The sequence below is a fragment of the Mirounga leonina genome, unplaced genomic scaffold (genome assembly GCF_011800145.1).
Source record: "Mirounga leonina isolate KUSES-001 unplaced genomic scaffold, KU_Mleo_1.0 Mir_82, whole genome shotgun sequence".
Lineage (NCBI taxonomy): Eukaryota > Metazoa > Chordata > Mammalia > Carnivora > Phocidae > Mirounga > Mirounga leonina.
This window is the reverse complement of record NW_023270825.1, coordinates 34,370,709-34,392,780: the sequence shown is the minus strand read 5'-3', so window position 1 is coordinate 34,392,780 and position 22,072 is coordinate 34,370,709. Positions and strand designations below refer to the sequence as shown.

At 37.9% G+C, this 22,072-nt stretch overlaps 1 protein-coding gene across 5 annotated transcripts in view; it reads left to right on the top strand.

The window, feature by feature from the left end:
* The window catches only part of FUT8 (fucosyltransferase 8), a 316,354-nt gene that overhangs the window by 277,113 nt on the left and 17,169 nt on the right, over positions 1 to 22,072 (top strand). For all 5 annotated transcript variants that reach the window (XM_034992730.1, XM_034992728.1, XM_034992729.1 and 2 more), the window contains one exon: positions 12,097 to 12,343. In XM_034992730.1, coding sequence (XP_034848621.1) covers positions 12,097 to 12,343 — 247 coding nt within the window. The remainder of the gene's footprint in view (positions 1 to 12,096; positions 12,344 to 22,072) is intronic.

The following is a 22,072-nucleotide window of genomic DNA, read 5'->3' as shown; positions in this document are numbered from 1 at the left end:
CAAGACAACTACATGGTATTTACAAGAAACCCACTTTAAATATGAAAACACAGGTAGATTAAAAGTAAAGGGATGAGAAAAATACATCATGCTAACACTAATCAAAAGAGATCTGGAGTAGCTCTATGAATTTCAGACAAAGCAGATTTCAGAGCAAGGAAAATTATTAGCAATAAAGAGAGGCATTATATTATGATAGAAGATCAATTTGCCAAGAAGCCGTAACTATCCTTAATATGCATGAACCTAACAACAGAGCATAAAAATACATGAGGTAAAAACTAACAGAATTACAAGGATAAGTATAGAGAGTATAGTTGGAGACTTCAACACTACTCTATCAGAAAGTGACAGAACTAGCAGTCAGAAAATCAGTAAAGATATAGTTGAACAGGACAGTATCATCAGTCAACTGTATCTAAGTGACATGCATAATGTTTATAAGCGTTATGTACAGTACCCAGTAAATATTATTATTACAAGACAGAGACTCTAGCTTATCTGAGGGTGAAAGACTAAGTTGTTAAATTCTATAGACTGAGGCTGATGTCTACAAGATGGGCCCTGAGCAAGAGTGGAATCAGGTGGCAAAAAGGAGGGTGTTGCTGACCCAAACAGACCCTGTGGCCACAAAGACATGGTATGAATTGCAAGTTTCCCACCTCCTGACATACAGTTGTACTTCCTGCTTTTTTTCTTGGCAAATTCCCTTGTATTCTTTTGGTAATTTCCTTTTTATTTGAGCTAATTTGACTAGGTTTCTATTCTTTGCAACCAGTGATCCTTGGCTAAAACAGTTCTCAATAAGTATTTTTTGGTTGCTTGATATTGGTGAGAAGAAATAGTCATGTACAAGATTTGTTCTAACAAAACAACTATGATGTACTAGCTTCAGAACTCCAATATCCTTTATATTGTGAATTTTATATTCTACTCTAACCAAGCAAGCCATCATCAGGCAGAAGTAATATTCTATTCTTCGTCTTATCCTTTTCTGTTTTTATGGTATATCTACCTCTTATCTCCATACTGCAAGGAAAAGAAATAATGGTTTCTTGGTACACAAAGAAAAAGCATCCTTTAGAGCCAAAATGTAACATAGTCTTATTATCTGATATATGTAATTTCCTGTGCATTGAAGCCCAAGAAGGGCATTTGGGGGTCATAACACTGATTAATCCAGTTAAGTACTCTGACTTACAGTAGTTCTCAATGACATTTTATAGGAAATATAGTTGTCATCCATGGTGTCATGGTATGAACATTCATATTTTACCTCAAATATCATTTCTGGCTTAAGTTATCGTCTCTTGAGATAGTGAGTTCTGTAAGAATTCTACCTTTTGTGTAAAATTAGACTTTATTTTATTTATTCTTAAACTGCTTCTTTCAAACACCAATGAAAGATCCCTAATTCTAAGATTTGGTGAACACATTCTTTTTTTTTTTTTTTTTATTCTTATGTTAATCCCCATACATTACATCATTAGTTTTAGATGAAGTGTTCCATGATTCATTGTTTGTGCATAACACCCAGTGCTCCGTGCAGAATGTGCCCTCCTCAATACCCACCACCAGGCTAACCCATCCTCCCACCCCCCTCCCCTCTAGAACCCTGTTTGTTTTTCAGAGTCCATCGTCTCTCATGGTTCGTCTACCCCTCCGATTTCCCCTGCTTCATTCTTCCCCTCCCGCTTGGTGAACACATTCTTGAACACCTTGTTTAAATCTTCCATAATTGTATATGCTTGGAACATACAACTCTCAGTTCTCCTCTTTTAGGATAGACAAGAATCATCCTGTTGTCATTTGGAAGATCTCCATCCCTCTAAATATTATTTCTCTTTGTTCTTGAGATGTAGTAGTTTAACTGAATGAATTTATTAGTATATAAACACAGTTATGATTGTCCCCTTTCATTTATGTTCAACTAAATGATCTATTGAATTGACTTAAAAATTACTTTGTATCACCTCTTAAAGCCCTTTCTCTGATCTTTTTCATCTTTTAGAAATTCCACTGACATGAATAAAGTTCATTATTATAATAAGGCTGAAATTTGTTTTGGAAAATATAAAATATTTGTATTTATTTTGTGATTCATTTTGGATAGCATCTGTTATTATATCCCGAATTTTGGATAATATCATCAGGAGTAGAAACTTCAATTTATAAGGTCTTCAGGAGCAAATTGAAATTTGTTCATTTTTACCTATCTATTAATATACCATTTAAGAAATTAAAGGTGGAAATATTTTTTAAAAACAGACATATTTTAGACTGCAAAATATTTTTGCTTTAATGTTTAATAGTTGAAAATAAGTATGTAGATGAGAGTGGTTTACATGTTTAATAAATCTCTTTATGATAACTTTGCTTTTTAGATTCTTCGTTCTGAAGTAGGCTGTTTCTCTTTCATGGAAGGGCTATTATATAATTATTAGGAAATAAGACTGTCATAGGTTGGCTAATTTATATTCTCTTTACAATCAAATTATGAAGGTATTATTATTTTTTTTTAAAGATTTTATTTATTTATTTGAGAGAGAGAGAATGAGAGACAGCATGAGAGGGAGGAGGGTCAGAGGGAGAAGCAGACTCCCTGCCGAGCAGGGAGCCCGATGCAGGACTCGATCCCAGGACTCCAGGATCATGACCTGAGCCGAAGGCAGTCGCTTAACCAACTGAGCCACCCAGGCGCCCCTATGAAGGTATTATTAACTCTTAACCATGAGCTTCAAGTTGATTCAGCAGCACCCTAATTGTTTCATACAAATTATTTAAATTTGAGATAATCTGTCTTTAGCCATTATTTTTGTTTCTTCAGGGATCTCAGTATGAACCCAAAATGACAGTGAATTAAGTTGTTTTGTTTAGCCACAATCTAATTGCTTTGTATGTATATGTGATCAGTGTTTGAAGTTTATGTTCTTTACTTAATATTAAATTCCTTGATCTAGTGCCTGCTGTAGAGAGAGATGTGGACCTTACCCATTGGTGTTACCTTACTCGTACCTGGAGCCCCACCCCTCCCTCCGTTTTAAAAAATTCTATGTAGAGTCATTTTTTTTTATGTTATGTTAATCGCCATACATTACATCATTAGTTTTTGATGTAGTGTTCCATGATTCATTGTTTGTGTATAACACCCAGTGCTCCATGCAGTACGTGCCCTCTTTAATACTCATCACCAGGCTAACCCATCCCCCCACCCCTCTCCCCTCTGGAACCCTCAGTTTGTTTCTCAGAGTCCATAGTCTCTCATGGTTTGTCTCCCCCTCCGATTTCCCCCCCTTCATTCTCCCCTTCCTGCTATCTTCTTCTTCTTCTTTTTTTTTTTTTTAACGTATAATGTATTATTTGTTTCAGAGGTACAGGTCTGTGATTCAACATTCTTTGTAGAGTCATTCTGCTTTCTGTGAAACTTTAAGGTAATGGAGTAAGGTGGTATAAAACTTCAAATTCTGGAGTCAGAACGATGTCTGGGTTCAACTCCTGTTTCTGACTCCTAGCTGGGTGACCTTGAACAAGTTACTTAAATTCATCTGTAAAATGGGGATAAGAGAATAGTCACCTCATAAAGACTTCGTGGATTAATTGGGATAATGTATGGAAAAGATTTAGTGTATTACCTGGCATGTAGTTGGTGCTCAATAAATGTCAGCCTTTAATTAAAGTTGCTGACAGGGAGCTGAGCAGGGAGGCGATGGATGCAGGGGCTATTTTAGAAATGTCTTATAGCATGCATGGGTCATTGAAGAGGAGTAAAGTATATGAAAAGAACAGACTCAGGACCCTCATCCCTGCCAAAATCTTTATGATTTGGAATAAAGATATGATTATGATAAAATAGTAGCTCCTGATTTAGAGATTTTACAGGTAAGACTTTGGGGCCTATTGATAGATAACTCTCTGCAGGTTGAAAAATATGTTGCAGATGATGAGAAACCATAGCTAACCGTGGGAGGGGAGTGACAGAAGTATTCCTTGGCAAATTCTGGTCCAGGTTCTCAAGAGGGTTGTGGTGGTGCTGTCCCTGATTTAAGTATAAATGATTAATGTCATAGGAACCATAGCGTGAAGTATCAAATCTGTACAAAGTATTGTCTTTTGTAAGCAGTAACAAGCAAAAGACTACTTCTCTCCATCTCAGACATCTCCTTGCCCTATTTGTCTTTTATCTTCCTCCTTCCTCCCCTTTCCATGCTCTGTTAGTTAAGGTTTCATGCCTTTTGCATCAGAGTTCTTTCTCTTCCTGTATGGATATCCCCTGCTCTTCCCCCAATTAAACCAAAAAGAGTAAAATATAGCCACTCCTTGAGTAATGTCTTTACAGTATTTACCTCAGCTATGCCACCAGAAGCTATAGATTGTAAAGTGTTAGCTCTCTTCACTCTAGAGACGTAACACAACCCAGAAAAGGAGAGAAGGGGAGGGTCAGCTGACCTGGACCAGACTGGTGGCTGCAGTGACAGCAGGAGCTGCGGTGTGACACACAACGCTGTGCCCCGTCCCCCATCTCTTCTTCCGCATTGGAAGCCGAGGCAGCTGGGAGAGAAGACAGGTTCTGTAGTCTGAGATGGCAGCACGCTAAAGGTGGAAATGGTGGCAGGGCAACTTTTGGAGCTGCTGGTACTTTATGGGTTGGGTTGGCATACACAACGAGGGAGAGAATCACAGACCTGTACCCCTGAAACAAAACAAAACAAAACAAAACAAAAAACCAAGGGAGATTTGCTACCCCAATCCCTAGTTTAGTAGGCAAGATGTTTGTTTGGTCAGCAATTTGTGGAGTTCTTTAGCATGGTGATACTACACTCGATTTGGTTGTCTTCTCTCCTCATAGCTCACAAAAGTCTTAACTGTTAGGATTTTCTTCTTCCAACATGACTATATTTTCATTTTCTTCTCTCATGGGGTAGCCAGAATTTCGAGTTATAATTCTATAATTCTATACCCTATCATCAGGAAACTCAAATTCGGCCTTCCTGATTTAACATCTGAATGATAATTTAGCAGAAGAATCACAAGGAACTGTAAGTCCAACATGAAACTTTATATTCTTAACTCCAGCCAAGTGCTAATCACAAAGGCTGCTGTCAAATTCCCCCAAAGCAAAAGGGAGCACAGCATGCCAACTGACAGCTCTGTCCTGTGAGATCTGGGTGGCCACCAGCAGATGCAGTCGTCTCTTTCAGGAACCCTCAGGCGATAAAAGGTCCTTCCTCCTTCCTTCTTCTTTCAAGGAGAGTGACTTGTGGTGAAGGAGTAAGAGGAATACGAAAGTGGAATTGTGTTTTTTTGTTTTTTTTTTTTTTGTAATGAGAATGGGGGAAAGAGAGTTTGGGTTTGGCTCTTTAATAATTTGATATCAAGAAATTAAGCCTTATCTTTCTTTCTGCTGCTTTTCATTCCTCTATTTTCTTGTTTTTTCCCCATGAGAAAAGCTATTCTAAAATTCTTTGGGATCCCTTGGATTAGAAGGAGTTTCTAAGTTAGGAAAAAGTACTAAATTATTTAAAAAAAAACAAAAAACAAAAACCAGAACACTCTTCCAAATCTCTACATGGAGTTATAGGGCCTATGCAATGTGAGTCATCAGAGAAACTGTTGACACTGTCCCATTTATGAGCAAGCTGTCTATGGACTGTCTGGAATCTTGGCAAAGTAACATATATGTATATAAAAGTTAAATGACTAAATTTGTTTCAGAAACATGCAGAATGACTGCAGGGAGGCTTCTGTTCAGTGGCATGAAGCAAAAAATCTCTTCGGTCTTTTTTCTTTTGACACTGTCCTGCCTACCTTATCCTGAACTACGTAACTCACTGAGATATTACATATTTTCCATTAGCCGTTCTTTTAGTCCCATATCCAGTCTGTCAGAATAACACTGAGGTCGGTGAACCATGAGTCTGGTTGCTTTTGCAAGGCATTTCTGTACTAGTGAAAGCAGAAAATACCTCATAAGAATGCTGTACAATCATTCCCACAGTGTGATATGCTAATTCTTAAGAATGTTGCTAACACTGCACTTTGTTTCATATGATTGAATTTAGAACTTTTACTCAATTGGTTGAAGGCTTTAAACTGGCAGTAATAACAGTCTTTTGAGTTGTTGCTTAAGTAGAGCAGTGATGGAATTCTTATGGCAGGCGACAGTTGCTCATTCAAGTTCAAGAAGAAATCTCTATCAGCCGCAGTGGTTGAAAAACAAAAGGAAAGTAGCCCAGCTGTTCACTTTTAATAGTGTATCTTTCCTCCATATTTTAAATGAGAACAGAGCTCAGTCATTAAATGAAGATATAAATATTAATGTCATCATTGTTAAAAATCCTGAAGAATAGACCTCACACATTTATGTGACTTTTTTTTTTATGTCCCATCTTACTGTGTCCAAGTAAAAATCAAGAAAGATCCCCCAGTGCCTCTAGAGGTCTCACCACGGCTAGTTGGCTTTCAGTCTTGATCTCCTTTTACTTGTACCTCCCATACCAAGTCTCAGAGAGTTTAGTAAGAATTTAAGCAGTCATATTTGGCCACACAGTGTTAAAGCATGTAAATCCCAGAAGTCCAGAAAGTCTTTGTAGATCTAATTTAAGCATACAGATTCTTTGCTGTAATACATATTACTAGTTGTCTAAACTATGTCATTCTATGCTTTCAGTGTAGAACAGAATTTTGGTCAAATCAATTTAGTGATGATAGGATAGCCAGAGTCACTACCCTTCAGTTTGAACATTTGTTGATTATTTTGAAAAGATAAAAGCTGCCCATTATTCTATTGCCTATGGTAAACAGTATGAATAAGATTTACTTGGGGTGTGTATCTTCTATACTCCTTTGGGAGTATATCTTTGGCTCACTGAAATTGGGAACTTTGATTATTTTTCAAAGAATATGATGTTTTGGCACATAATCTCTTCCTTGACCAAACTCTAGCTAGCTTCTTAAGAATTGTTCAGCAGAATTGATCCCAGGGTAAAGAACTAACATTTTTTTGAGAATTACTATGTGTCAGGCATTGTGCTTAGCTTTCTCCATGTAATATCTCATCCTTAAAATAACTTGATGAATAAGATACTATAATTAATCCCATTTTACAGATGAAAAGGTGCTGTTATCAATGCCATTTTCCAGATGAAGAAACTGGGGTGAAGTTAAATATAACTTACCCAAAGTCACGCAACTGTTACGTGATAGAGTATTTGAACATGAGTTTTTGTCATTCCAAAGCCCATGCTTGTAATCACTATGCACTATAGTCACGATGCTGGGTGAATAGGCATTTGCTTTACCATATTTGTTTGATGTCTCTCCCTTGGTCCAGCCTCATGTAGGGCCGTGAGTCTCAGCAGTGGGCACACTCTTTGGAAAGGCTCTTGGATATGATGGCATTTACCAGCTCTAACCATTCAAGGAAACCCTTAGGGAATTAAAATCTCATTCTACACATCTGTACCTATTTGAGGGAAGTCTGGACATAATGTGGATATTGAAGGAAATCTCCTTAGGAGTCTTGAGACCAGAAAGCAGATAGCTTTTTTGGTTCAGAATTACCAAAGTGTTGCTTGTCATTCCCTCCTCCTCCCAAGTGAAATTTAAGTTGCAGATAGTGATGCTTTATTGGAGATTTTTCCCAACTGGCAACCCTATTCCAGACCTCTTTATTTTGACCATTCTGGCTATATGAATTCTGTCTTCAGGAGATTTTCTCCTCTTAAGTTCTGTTTCTCTCACAAGTCAGAGTGATACAGTCACTGAGTGACAACTGAAGAAAGAAGATAGTAAATGCAGAAGAAATCTCATGGACTGGGACCCCAAATCTTTTCCGCCCTTGAAACATTTTTCATTATAGCAGAACCTATTCATTCATGATAGATGTTAAGACCTTTCTGTTGAATCTACTAATGATTAATAATTCTAATTGACTAATTCCTGGGCTAGTGTCTCCGTCTTATGGCACATGGAATGATAACAGAATAATGCTTTAAAAAATGGGGTTGCTATGAATTGAGCAGCAGGGAAAAGGGCTTCTCTAGAGATACTTGCCTGCAGCTGTGGAGATCCTCCCTGTCAAAGAGCTAACTATGCTACTGGCAGAGGGCTATAAGTATACTAACAAGCCTATTGAGTCCTCCCTGCCTTTAGCAAAGAGAATGACCTTACGAAACAGAATTAGCAACAGGAAGAGGTAGTCTTGAAAATGAGTCTGAAATAATTAATAATGACCATATCAGTTCAAGTTGAAGTAGGCAGTCAATTGTGTAATACCTAGGCTAGTTTGCTCTGATTCTTTCCAAATGCATAGTGCTGACTTTTGTGTGACTTACACATATAAAACATTCTCTTGCTGGAAGGTTGATGCAGTGGTACTTTTTTTTTTTTTTCAACACTAAAGTCTTAATAGAATGGCAGGGCACTCTTGATTGATCAAAAGGGGACATACTTAAATGCTTGAAATATATAGGTTCCAGAAAGCAAAATGTAATATAAGTAATGCAGTAAACACTAGAGTCTAATCCTGGCCCTTTATTAGCCTTATTACCTTTGAGAAATTTACTTAACCTCTCTAGTTTATTTCCTCTGTAAAATGAGGGAGTTTAAGTAAATCTGTGTTTCCCAAACTCTGAACCTACCACAGATTACTAGAGATTAATTTAAGTGGCATATGAGACAATTTCAGACAATTTCCTGATAAAAGATTAAAATAAACATTGAATCGCATAGTTGAGAAAGTTACTTCTTTTTCAGTCTTTCTAATTATGTCAGGCAAATTCTCAATTTGATATCAAGATATCTTTAATAGTTCTTTAACACTGGATAATTGTTTGGGGGTAGAGATGGGTAGGAATAGGTACTGGGAATCCTCTATTCCTCAAGAGTTTTTTTTTTTTTAATTTTATTTTCTTATGTTATGTTAGTCACCATACAGTACATCATTAGTTTTTGATGTAGTGTTCCATGATTCATTGTTTGTGTTTAACACCCAGTGCTCCATTCAATACGTGGTGGGGGGTGGGAGGGATGGGGTATCTGGGTGATGGACATTGGGGAGGGTATGTGCTAAGGTGAGCACTGTGAATTGTGTAACACTGTTGAATCACAGTCCTCAAGAGTTTCTATAGAAGAGAAATGAATTCCATTCCTTCAAGGGGAAAGTACTGAAGTGCTTTTTTGCTTCTTTCTGTGTACCATTTCCCTTCCACTTGGAAGGAAAGTAGTATACAACTGGTGAGTTTAGGAGGAGGAACCAAACGTGTGAGGCACAGCCCTTTCTGGCTTCTCTCATGGTACAGCCCCCTCTCAGAAGGCATGCTCCTCCTCCTCCCCTGTGTAGTAGGCCATGGTTGACAAACTCTGCTTAGGGCTGGGTGGGAACTATTAGGAAACCCATAAGGCCAAAAATCCAAAATAAAGAACCACATTCTGTAGTTTATCCTTATAGTAATCAAGCTGATACTTTGATTGCAATTTTATTCTTCTCTGTTTCTCATTTGGTTTTAAACTCCTAGGAGATGTAAGGGAAAAAGCAGTTATACCCCTTTAACATCGCTGATAATCTTTTAAAATAGAAATCTGGCTTGGGCTCAGAACCCTTCACAGGGAATAGTATCTGTATAGAATTTAATAATATGGTTTTGTTTTCAATGAAGTTATTTAGTTGCCATCTTTAAAATAAATTCATGCAAGTTTTAAAATGAATTTTTAAAACATTAAACAGTACAGATAGTGCATAGATATGGTAAAAATTATAAAGTTTGTACATAAATGACTAAAGTTTAGAAAACACTGAACAAAATTATCTCTAGGATCTGTTCCAGATTTAAATTCTTTTGAATATGTAGACCAGTGGAATAAAAAATGTTAGGTGGTAAACCAAGTTAAAAAAGGAACCTTCTTACATAACATACGTACTATGTTATTTTCATTTATTTTGAAATATATCATTATTGAGGAAGCTAAACTTTTATTTTTTATATAAATGAAAATGATAAATTCGTAATATTTTACTAGGCAGTTGAGTATTGATATCTTTTTGATAGCATGTTTTTTGGTGATGATATTTTGTTTTATTTTGTTTATTTTTCTTTCACTGAAAGCAGTTCTGGGAGAGGTTCTTGAACTAGAAATCTTGGAATGCAAGAACCATGTTATCATTGTATACTCTGCCTCATACAGTGTTTGGAATATAGCAGCGTTCAATAAATATTTGAACTGAATGAATGAATAAACAAAGAATCAACAAAAATAAACCGAATTCTCTGTCTTGAAGGTATAGGCATAGTTTTCATTTATATCTGAAAGCTGTCAATAGGACTAGCTGTAAGAAAGCTGAGGCCTTGGAGCAATCAGAAAGGGTAATACTTCTATATAAGTGAAAGAGGGAGCTAGTTACACAGAGCATTTAGAATAACCTTGTTAGGAAGAAATCACAAAAGGGAGGTAGCCCTATTAATTTTGCTTTTGTTTATGGTCATATAGGAGAGGCTAGATTTTTTCCTTTCTTTCTCTCTTTTTTATAAAAAAACTGTTTTCCCTTCCTTTTTTTCTCTCTCATTCATGTACTACATCTCTTATCATGTCCATATCAGAGAAAGCACCCCAGTTTCCCTTGCCTTAGGGAGATTATTAGAGCTTAATTTAAAATGTAGCTCACTCTTTCCCCATACACTCTTAATTATAGTTTCTCATCTGATAGAGGTGCCCACCCCTTTCTTTCTTCCTTTCTTTTTCTTCTTCTTTTTTTTTTTTTTTTTGGTGCCCACCTCTTAACTGGCACCCTAGATGAACTGCAATACTGGTAAATTTTTTTATTGCCATTTATTCATGCAACAAATGTCATGTTTCAAGGGCTTTGTTCTAAGAATACTGAAATGAATCTTACATATCAGAGAGAATATTAACCAGACATTTTTAATTTTTAGTTAGGCCAACTGACTTTCTAATAATCATGCAGTTGGTTTGAGTGATTACTTTCCCAGGTCATGTAACTTACCTTAAAACATTTTGCATATATGCAAAAAAAAAAAAAAACAACCAATTTGAGAACTGTGTTCCATTCTGGTAAATACATTTTAAATGTATTCTAGGTTTATTCTCTATAAATGCATTCTTTTTTTAATGGTCCAGTGATAAACTGTGATTCTAATTCATTATGCACAATGACAACATCTTAAGTGGAGTCATTTTGTATGTTCGGGTTCATATTTTCTGTTATTGAAATTTAAATCAGTACATTTATATTTGTGAAATTTCTGTGCCTGATGTCTTTGTGTCTTCTAGTTATTACTATGTGGTCTTCAATACATAAACTCTAAAGTCACTGGCTTATCCCATTTTGGGATGTTCATCTCATTGCCTTATAAAATTGATAGAACAGCAATAACATTAATGATATAGAAGTTGGTTCTGAAACTAATCATCATCTACAAAAATTAGTATCTAATCTCTGTTCTAACTTTAAATTAATATCCAGGTAAACAGTCAACATAGATTATATTATTATCATAACTGAAAATATAGATAATTTGGCCAAGAAAAAAGAAGACTTTAGAATTATCTGTGTTTTTTTTTCTTTAAAAGATATAACTGCTTGGTTTATAATTATAATCTTTAGGTATCTCTAGTATCATTGTGCTCTGTCATGAAAGTAATGCAAAAGCCATTGGCTATAATGACAATCTGGAAGTTTTGAGAACGCTTTATTGTCTAGTTCACAAACAATTAAAAAAACAGAACTTTGCCTCGCTGGCTGTTTTCACTAGCAATACGATTATTCTCTGATTAGATACTTTGAGTGCTAGATACATCCTTATCTGGGGTATGAGGTGTTGATATGGCAGCTATGTTATGACAGGAAAAAAAGAAAAAACGCCATGGGCTTGAGAGGCAGACCAACCTAAATGTGCAATTTAGCTCTGTCACTTCTGTGCCAGTACCTTAGGCAAGTGACTTAACTGCCTCTGTAAAGTGAGAATTATAATACAGCTTTAGAGTTGCTCTGAGGATGAAAGCATCCAGAGTGAGTTCTTCTTAAATGGTAACTGTATGAGGAAAGCAGTATGGTGATGATACGTTTTGATATTCTCGCAGGTGAAGTAAAGGACAAAAATGTTCAGGTGGTTGAGCTCCCCATTGTAGACAGTCTTCATCCTCGTCCACCATACTTACCCCTGGCCGTACCAGAAGACCTTGCAGATCGGCTCGTACGAGTCCACGGTGATCCTGCAGTGTGGTGGGTGTCCCAGTTTGTCAAATACTTGATCCGCCCACAACCTTGGCTGGAAAAGGAAATAGAAGAGGCTACCAAGAAGCTTGGCTTCAAACATCCAGTTATTGGGTAAGAATCTGATATATTCCTCATAAAGTGATATGTAGTAGCAGAGATATGTATAGTTTACAATATACTGTAAACTTTATGATACACAGTTTAATTTGCAGAGCCCCACCCAAAAACAGATGTTCCAGAGTTTACCTTAGGTCACAGGGAGATCATTTTTCCTTTGTTCACTTAGAACAGCTGAGTCATCATACTTTATTACCTTCATTCACTTATTTATTCATTCAACAAATATATTAAACCCATATTTCTGAAATTAAACCCTGTCTCCTGGGGAAGCTAGCAAAATTTTATTTTATTGAGAGTATTTTGGATGTTATACATGACTCCTGTCTTATCCTAACAAGGCCATGAGATGAAGCTGTCACATTTATAGCTTTTCTATTGTACTTTTTTTAGGCTTCATTAATTACCACTGGTGATTATTTTGCATTTTTTTGATGTTCTGTTTTCTTTTCTATCCTGGAAGCTATTTTTGAGAATAAGAGGACTATTTATAGTGTAAGATAATGTTAAAATTATTATTTAAAATTATCTCTTGGCCCACTTAGGAATTATCATGTCCATATGCAATGAGTCTCATGCTTATGTTCAGGGAGATGTATCAGGAAATCCTATGACCAAGAAGAATCCAAAGAAGCATCTTTGCTCATAAGTATGTGCTCCTCTACACATACATAAAAAAGTTATGGGAAGAGGAATTTTCCTGAGTCCCGGTGCCAGATTTCATACATTGGGAAAATTTTCTTTGCCTAATGGAAAGAATACTGGACTGAGACTTAAGTGACCTGGCCAGTATCCCTGGCTTTTTCCTAATTCTGGACCAAGTAACTTATTAATGGTATTGGGCTTTGATTTTTCCATCTGTAAAATAGGGAAGGTAATACCTGCCCTAAAAGTGATGATAAGGAGGATAAAAAGATTTTAGTTCAGTGGGGAAAAAAAGTACTGTAAAATATTACTACCTTTCAGAGAAACTGATGCTAAAATAATTCCTGAAAATAAACTTGTAAGCTAGGCTGTGGCATTCTGTAGCTTATACTGTTTGTAATAAAGTCAGCTATTGAGTAATATTAATACATGTGTTGATTCATTCACTTATTTGCAGAACATTTATTGAATACCTACTACTGTGAGGGACAGAGATTTTTTTTTCTTAATGGCTTCTTCTAGCTTATTATAGTCTATTGGAAAAGAGACATGCACAGCTAACATTATATGGGTAGAATGTGATAAATACCCTGAGAGGTATTTATGAGAGGTCAGGGAAGAAGAAATGTACTTCCATCCGTATCAGGAAAGTCTTCATAGATTCAGTGTTTGAACAGGATCTTGAAAGAACAGTATAGTAATTAAATTACCAAAATACCTTCAACTACATTATGTCATTGATTCTATAACACAGTTCTGTGAAGTGGGCAGAGGTAATCATTTTACAGGTAAGGAAACTAAAGGAAAGAAAATTTCTGCCCAAAGTTCCAGAGTTAATAAAGGCAAAACCAGGACTTAGACCATCTTAATTTTGCTTGGAAGCTTTCCTGCAGACCAGAAAGCTACCCTAATTGTCATGGACCATCCATCATATTAAGAGTTGGCCAAATATAGAAAATTGAAGTACCACAGATAATTATTTGTACATTGAGGTGTAGTGTGCTGTAATGAAAGAGAAGGACACTAGAATTCAAGAAGCTGGGGGTACCATCTAACTTCTACCACTAACAAATTATGTGACTTTGGGCAATGTACTTGATCATTCTGGGTCTTCATTGATTGCCACTCTTTCCTTGTTTAAAACTGAAAAAACTAAGTTAGATGGTATCTAAGGTTTCTATTCACATATTACTAAACAATTAGATTTTTGTGTCCACCCAACATTCATTCATTTATTCATTGTATTTGATGCTGTTGGAAATAAATAAAATCAGATTCCCCACCCCGAAAGAGCTTGATATCTAATACAGATGACCATTGAACAATGCAGGGTTAGGACTGCTCACCCCCCATGCAGTTGAAAATCCATGTATAACTTTTGACTCCTCCAAAACTTAACTACTAATAAATAGCCTGCTGTTGGCTGGAAGCCTTACCAATAACATAAATAGTCGATTAACACTTATTTTTTATGCTATATGTATTATATACTGTATTCTCACAATAAAGTAAGCTAGAGAAAAGAAGGTATTATTAGAAAATCATAAGGAAGAGAAAATACATTTACAGTACCATACTATAAAAAGTCTGTGTACAAGTGGACCCACACCATTCACACCTACGTTGTTGAAGGGGCAGCTGTAGTGAAAAGCAAGTATACAACTTTTACTTTGGTGACAACTAGGTTGAAATGTATGTGAGAGAAACCAGCTTCCCTTTGCCTTATGTTTTCTTTATATGTCTTCATATTTTTCACTGATCATGTCTTCAGAAGCATCAGTTTCCTTAACTATCTGATGAAAGACTTACATTAAATTAAAATGACTTCTGATACCTTTCACAGGCCTAATATCCTGATTCTTCCATAAAGACCATCATGCTCCTCTCAAATTCTTGATTCAGGCCTAATTTCAGGAGTACTTGGAGAATTGAGAAAATTGATGAGTAGTACTCTGCCACTACCTCAGATGCTTCTCTTCCTTTGATTCTTCCTCTGTTATTACAGCTCTTATTTGTTTTTATTTTCATTTTCATTTTCATATGTCCCACCCCACATCTTCCCTTGTCTTAGTCTTCATATGTATAGAAGTTACTGATCCCCATTTTATTTATTTTTAAAGATTCTATTTATTTGAGAGAGACTGCATGAGCGGGGAGGGAAGGGCAGAGGGAGAGGGAAAAGCAGACTCGACAAGGACCCTGGGATCATGACCTGAGCCACCCAGGCACCCCTGATCCCTATTTTTTTTTTTTTAAAGATTTTATTTATTTATTTGACAGAGAGAGACACAGTGAGAGAGGAGCACAGGCAGGGGGAGTGGAGGGGGGAGAGGCAGGCTTCCCGCCGAGCGGGGAGCCCGATGCGGGGCTCGATCCCAGAACGCTGGGATCATGACCTGAGCTGAAGGCAGGCGCTTAACGACTGAGCCACCCAGGCGCCCCCCTGATCCCTATTTTAAATGCTAGAGCTAAAGAAAGTACATGGTGAAATTATGAGTAACAAATAGTGCTTCTTCTCACGAAGCTTTTCATTGAAATTCAGTGGAATTGTTCTTTCTGTCCCACTTCATCTCTATGGATAACAGTGAACAATTCCAATTTCATGACAGAAGCAGTGATTAAGAAGGATGTGGGAAGGGGGGGGCGGAGCAAGATGGAGGAGTAGGAGACCTGGATTTCGTCTGGTCCCAGGAATTCAGCTGGATTGGGATCAAACCATTCTGAACAGCTACAAACTCAACAGGAGATCGAAGAAAAGAATAGCAACAACTCTCTGAACAGAAAAGCGACCACTTTCTGGAAGGTAGGACGTGCGGAGAAGTGAATCCGAGGCGATATTCGGGAGGATGGACAGCGGGGGAGGGGGCCTCCAACGGCCGCTTCTGGCAAGTGATAGAGCCCCAGAGCACAAAAGCAGAACTTTTAGACTCTGCTCCGCTGAGGGACGTTGCTCCAGTGGCTAAGTGGGGGGTGGAACCCTCATGGGACAGTGTGGTCTCAGGACCCTCAGGGTCACAGAAAGACCGGGGGTCCCTGAGTGCAGCAGCGCTCCCAGGTATTGGAGCAGGGAAGTCGGCTGCAGAGATGGAGCCGAGGCGCAGGCTCTCAGCTCAGGGTTGCCATAAACTGTGATCCGTGGCACTGTTGGGCCACCGCTCTTCCAGGAGGGACCCAACAAGCAGCAGATCTGGGGAGACTCCCCTTCCTCCCCGGGGAGGAGCGGTGTGGGAGTGCACTGCAGGGATCTGCTGGGTTTGGAGACGCCACACCGAGTTGGGTGCCAGAGTTAGAAACGCTTGGTCACAGGCCGGGTGAGTCCAGAGTGCGGCCGGAGACCGGGGAGACGGGAGTGATTGACTGCTTTTCTCTGGGGTCTCACTGAGGAGCGGGGCCCCAAGTTCTCGGCTCCTCCGAGGCAGAGATTCAAGGCTGCCATTTTCACTCTCAGCCTCCAAAGCTGTACAGAAAGCTTGCAGGGAACAAAAGCTCCCGAAAGCAAACCCGAGCAGCTTTCTCAGCCCAGACCGGGCAAGGGCGGGGCAATCCCGCCTCCAGCAAAGACATTTGGGAACCACAGCAACAGGCCCCTGCCCCAGAAGATCAGCGAGAACAGCCAGCCAAGACCAAGTTTACCGATCAATGAGAACGGCAGAACTCCAGCGCTAGGGGAATAATGCACATAGAATCCATGGCTTTTTTACCATGATCGTTTAGTCTTTCAGAGTTAATTTTTTTTTAACTTTTTTTTTTTTTGAATTTTTCTTTTTCCCTTTTTCAACCAACATCTTATCAATCCCATTTTTAAAAAACATTTTTATTTTTCATTTTTAGAGTCCTATTCTACCCCTTCATAGTAGTTACCCTTATTTTTGGCATATATATATAAGTTGTTCTCTCTTTAAAATTTTGAGATAGTTTCTTCTAACAGATCAAAATATACCCTAAATCTCTAGTGTATGGTTTTGTTCTACTCTCCTGCCTGATCACATTCCCTCCCTTTTTTTTAAAATCCTCTTCTTTCTCTTTTCAAACAACTTCTTATCAACAATTCCTTTTATAAAATTTTTTATAATTTTCATCTTTACAGTCATATTCCATCCCTTCATCATATCAACCCTTCTTTTTGTACATATATAAGTTTTTCTTTCTTTAAAATTTTGGGAGGCACTTTCTTCTAACAGACCAAAATACACCCCAAATCTAGTGTGTGGCACTGATCTATGCACCAACCAGCCTGCTCATGTTTGATCATATTCTGTTTTTTTTGTTTTGTTTTCTTCTGTTTTTGTTTGTTTTTATCTTTTTCTTTTTCTTTTCTTTTTTTTTTTTTTTTTTCTTTTTCTCTTTTCTTTCTTTCCCTTTCTTTCCCCCCAGTGTCAGGTCTTTTCTGATTTGTTTAGAGTATATTTTCTGGGGACGTTGTTACCTGTTAGCATTTTGTTCTCTCATTCATCTATTCTCCTCTGGACAAAATGACAAGACGGAAAAAATCACCTCAACAAAAAGAACAAGAGGTAGTACCGACTGCCAGGGACCTACTCAATACGGACATTAGTACGATGTCAGATCTAGAGTTCAGAATCATCACTTTAAAGATACTAGCTGGGCTTGAAAAAAGCATGGAAGTTATTAGAGAAACCCTTTCTGGAGAAGTAAAAGAACTAAAATCTAACCAAGTCGAAATCAAAAAGGCTATTAATGAGGTGCAATCAAAAATGGGGGTGCTAACTCCTAAGATAAATGAGGCAGAAGAGAGAATCAGTGATATAGAAGACCAAATGATGGAAAATAAAGAAGCTGAGAAAAAGAGAGATAAACAACTACTGGATCACAAGGGCAGAATTCGAGAGATAAGCGATACCATAAGACGAAACAACATTAGAATAATTGGGATCCCAGAAGAAGAAGAAAGAGAGAGAGGGGCAGAAGGTATATTGGAGCAAATTATAGCAGAGAACCTCCCTAATTTGGGGAAGGAAACAGGCATCAAAACCCAGGAAGCACAGAGAACCCCTCTCAAAATCAATAAACATAGGTCAACACCCCGACATCTAATAGTAAAACTTATGAGTCTCAGAGACAAAGAGAAAATCTTGAAAGCAGCTCGGGACAAGAGATATGTAACCTACAATGGTAGAAACATTAGATTGGCAACAGACCTATCCACAGAGACCTGGCAGGCCAGAAAGGACTGGCATGGTATATTCAGAGCACTAAATGAGAAAAATATGCAGCCAAGAATACTATATCCAGCTAGGCTGTCATTGAAAATAGAAGGAGAGATAAAAAGCTTCCAGGACAAACAAAAACTAAAGGACTTTGCAAACACGAAACCAGCCCTACAAGAAATCTTGAAAGGGGTCCTCTAAGCAAAGAGAGAGCCTAAAAGCAACATAGACCAGAAAGGAACACAGACAATATATGGTAACAGTCACCTTACAGGCAATACAATGGCACTAAATTCATATCTTTCAGTAGTTAGCCTGAATGTAAATGGACTAAATGCCCCAGTCAAAAGACACAGGCTATCAGATTGGGTTAAAAAACAAGACCCATCAATATGCTGTCTGCAAGAGACTCATTTTAGACCCAAAGACACCCCCAGATTGAAAGTGAGGGGGTGGAAAACCATTTACCATGCTAATGGACACCAAAAGAAAGCTGGGGTGGCAATCCTTAGATCAGGCAAATTAGATTTTAAACCAAGGACTGTAATAAGAGATGAAGAAGGACACTATATCCTACTTAAAGGATCTATCCAACAAGAAGATCTAACAACTGTAAATATCTATGCCCCTAACATGGGAGCAGCCAATTATATAAGGCAATTAGTAACAAAAACAAAGAAACACATTGACAACAATACAATAATAGTGGGGGACTTTAACACCCCCCTCACTGAAATGGACAGATCGTCTAAGCAAAAGATCAACAAGGAAATAAAGACTTTAAATGACACACTGGACCAAATGGACTTCACAGACATATTCAGAACATTCCATCCCAAACCAACGGAATACACATTCTTCTCTAGTGCCCATGGAACATTCTCCAGAATAGATCACATCCTAGGTCATAAATCAGGTCTCAACCGGAACCAAAAGATTGAGATCATTCCCTGCCTATTTTCAGACCACAATGCTTTGAAACTAGAACTCAATCACAAGAGGAAGGTCGGAAAGAACTCAAATACATGGAGGCTAAAGAGCATCCTACTAAAGAATGAATGGGTCAACCAGGAAATTAAAGAAGAATTTAAAAAATTCATGGAAACCAATGAAAATGAAAACACAACTGTTCAAAATCTTTGGGATGCAGCAAAGGCAGTCCTAAGAGGAAAGTATATAGCAATACTAGCCTTTCTCAAGAAACAAGAAAGGTCTCAAGTACACAAGCTAACCCTCCACCTAAAGGAGCTGGAGAAAGAACAGCAAATAAAGCTAAACCCAGCAGGAGAAAACAAACAATAAAGATCAGAGCAGAAATCAATGAAAGAGAAACTAAAGAACAGTAGAACAGATCAACGAAACTAGGAGCTGGTTCTTTGAAAGAATTAACAAGATTGATAAACCCCTGGCCAGACTTATCAAAAAGAAAAGAGAAGTGACCCAAATCAACAAAATTATGAATGAAAGAGGAGAGATCACAACCAACACCAAAGAAATACAAACAATTATAAGAACATATTATGAGCAACTCTATGCCACCAAATTAGATAACCTGGAAGAAATGGATGCATTCTTAGAGATGTATCAACTACCAAAACTGAACCAGGAAGAAATAGAAAACCTGAACAGACCTATAACCACTAAGGAAATTGAAGCAGCCATCAAAAATCTCCCAACAAACAAAAGCCCAGGGCCAGATGGCTTCTCAGGGGAATTCTACCAAACATTTAAAGAAGAATTAATACGTATTCTTCTGAAACTGTTCCAAAAAATAGAAATGGAAGGGAAACTTCCAAACTCGTTCTATGAGGCCACCATTACCTTGGTCCCAAAACCAGACAAAGACCCCATCAAAAAGGAGAATTACAGACCAATATCCCTGATGAACATGGATGCAAAAATTCTCACCAAAATACTAGTCAGTAGGATCCAACAGTACATTAAAAGGATTATTTACCATGACCAAGTGGGATTTATCCCTGGGCTGCAAGGCTGGTTCAACATCCGCAAATCAACAATGTGATAGAATACATTAATGAAAGAACAAGAATCATATGATCCTCTCAATAGATGCAGAAAAAGCATTTGACAAAGTACAGCATCCTTTCTTGATTAAAACTCTTCAGAGTATAGGGATAGAGGGTACATACCTCAATATCATAAAAGCCATCGATGAAAAACCTACAACGAATATCATTCTCAATAGGGAAAAACTGAGAGCTTTCCCCCTAAGGTCAGGAACACAGCAGGGATGTCCACTATCACCACTGCTATTCAACATAGTACTAGAAGTCCTAGCCACAGCAATCAGACAACAAAAAGAAATAAAAGGCATCCAAATCGGCAAAGAAGAAGTCAAACTCTCACTCTTTGCAGATGATATGATACTTTATGTGGAAAACCCAAAAGACTCTACCCCAAAACTGCTAGAACTCATACAGGAATTCACTAAAGTGGCAGGATATAAAATCAATGCACAGAAATCAGTGGAATTCCTATACACCAACAATAAGACAGAAGAAAGAGAAATGAAGGAGTTGATCCCATTTACAGTTGCACCCAAAACCATAAGATACCTAGGAATAAATCTAACCAAAGAGGCAAAGGATCTGTACTCAGAAAACTATAAAATACTCATGAAAGAAATTGAGGAAGGCACAAAGAAATGGAGAAACATTCCATGCTCATGGATTGGAAGAACAAATATTGTGAAGATGTCAATGCTACCTAGAACAATCTACACATTCATTGCAATCCCCATCAAAATACCATCCACTTTTTTTCAAAGAAATGGAACAAACAATCCTAAAATTTGTATGGAACCAGAAAAGACCCCAAGTAGCCAGAGGAATGATGAAAAAGAAAAGCAAAGCTGGCGGCATCACAATTCCGGACTTCCAGCTCTATTACAAAGCTGTCATCATCAAAACAGTATGGTGCTGGCTCAAAAACAGACACATAGATCAATGGAACAGAATAGAGAGCCCAGAAATGGACCCTCAACTCTATGGTCAACTAATCTTCGACAAAACAGGAAAGAATGTCCAATGGAACAAAGACAGTCTCTTCAACAAATGGTGTTGGGAAAATTGGACAGCCACATGCAGAAGAATGAAACTGGACCATTTCCTTACACCGCACGCAAAAATAGACTCCAAATGGTTGAAAGACCTAAATGTGAGACAGGAGTCCATCAAAATCCTAAAGGAGAACACAGGCAGCAACCTCTTCAACCTCAGCCGCAGCAACTTGTTCCTAGAAACATCGCCAAAGGCAAGGGAAGCAAGGGCAAAAATGAACTATTGGGATTTCATCAAGATAAAAAGCTTTTGCACAGCAAAAGAAACAGTCAACAAAACCAAAAGACAACCGACAGAATGGGAAAAGATATTTGCAAATGACATATCAGATAAAGGGCTAGTATCCAAAATATATAAAGAACTTATCAAACTCAACACCCAAAGAACAAAGAATCCAATCAAGAAATGGGCAGAAGACATGAACAGACATTTTTCCAAAGACGACATCCAAATGGTCAACAGACACATGAAAAAGTGCTCAACATCGCTCAGCATCAGGGAAATCCAAATCAAAACCTCAATGAGATACCACCTCACACCAGTCAGAATGGCTAAAATTAACAAGTCAGGAAACAACAGATGTTTTGTGGGGATGCGGAGAAAGGGGAACCCTCCTACACCGTTGGTGGGAAGGCAAGCTGGTGCAACCACTCTGGAAAACAGTATGGATTTACCCCAAAGATACAAATGTAGGGATCCGAAGGGGTACGTGCACCCCGAAGTTTATAGCAGCAGTGTCTACAATAGCCAAACTGTGGAAAGAGCCAAGATGTCCATCGACAGATGAATGGATAAAGAAGAGGTGGTATATATATATATATATACCACCT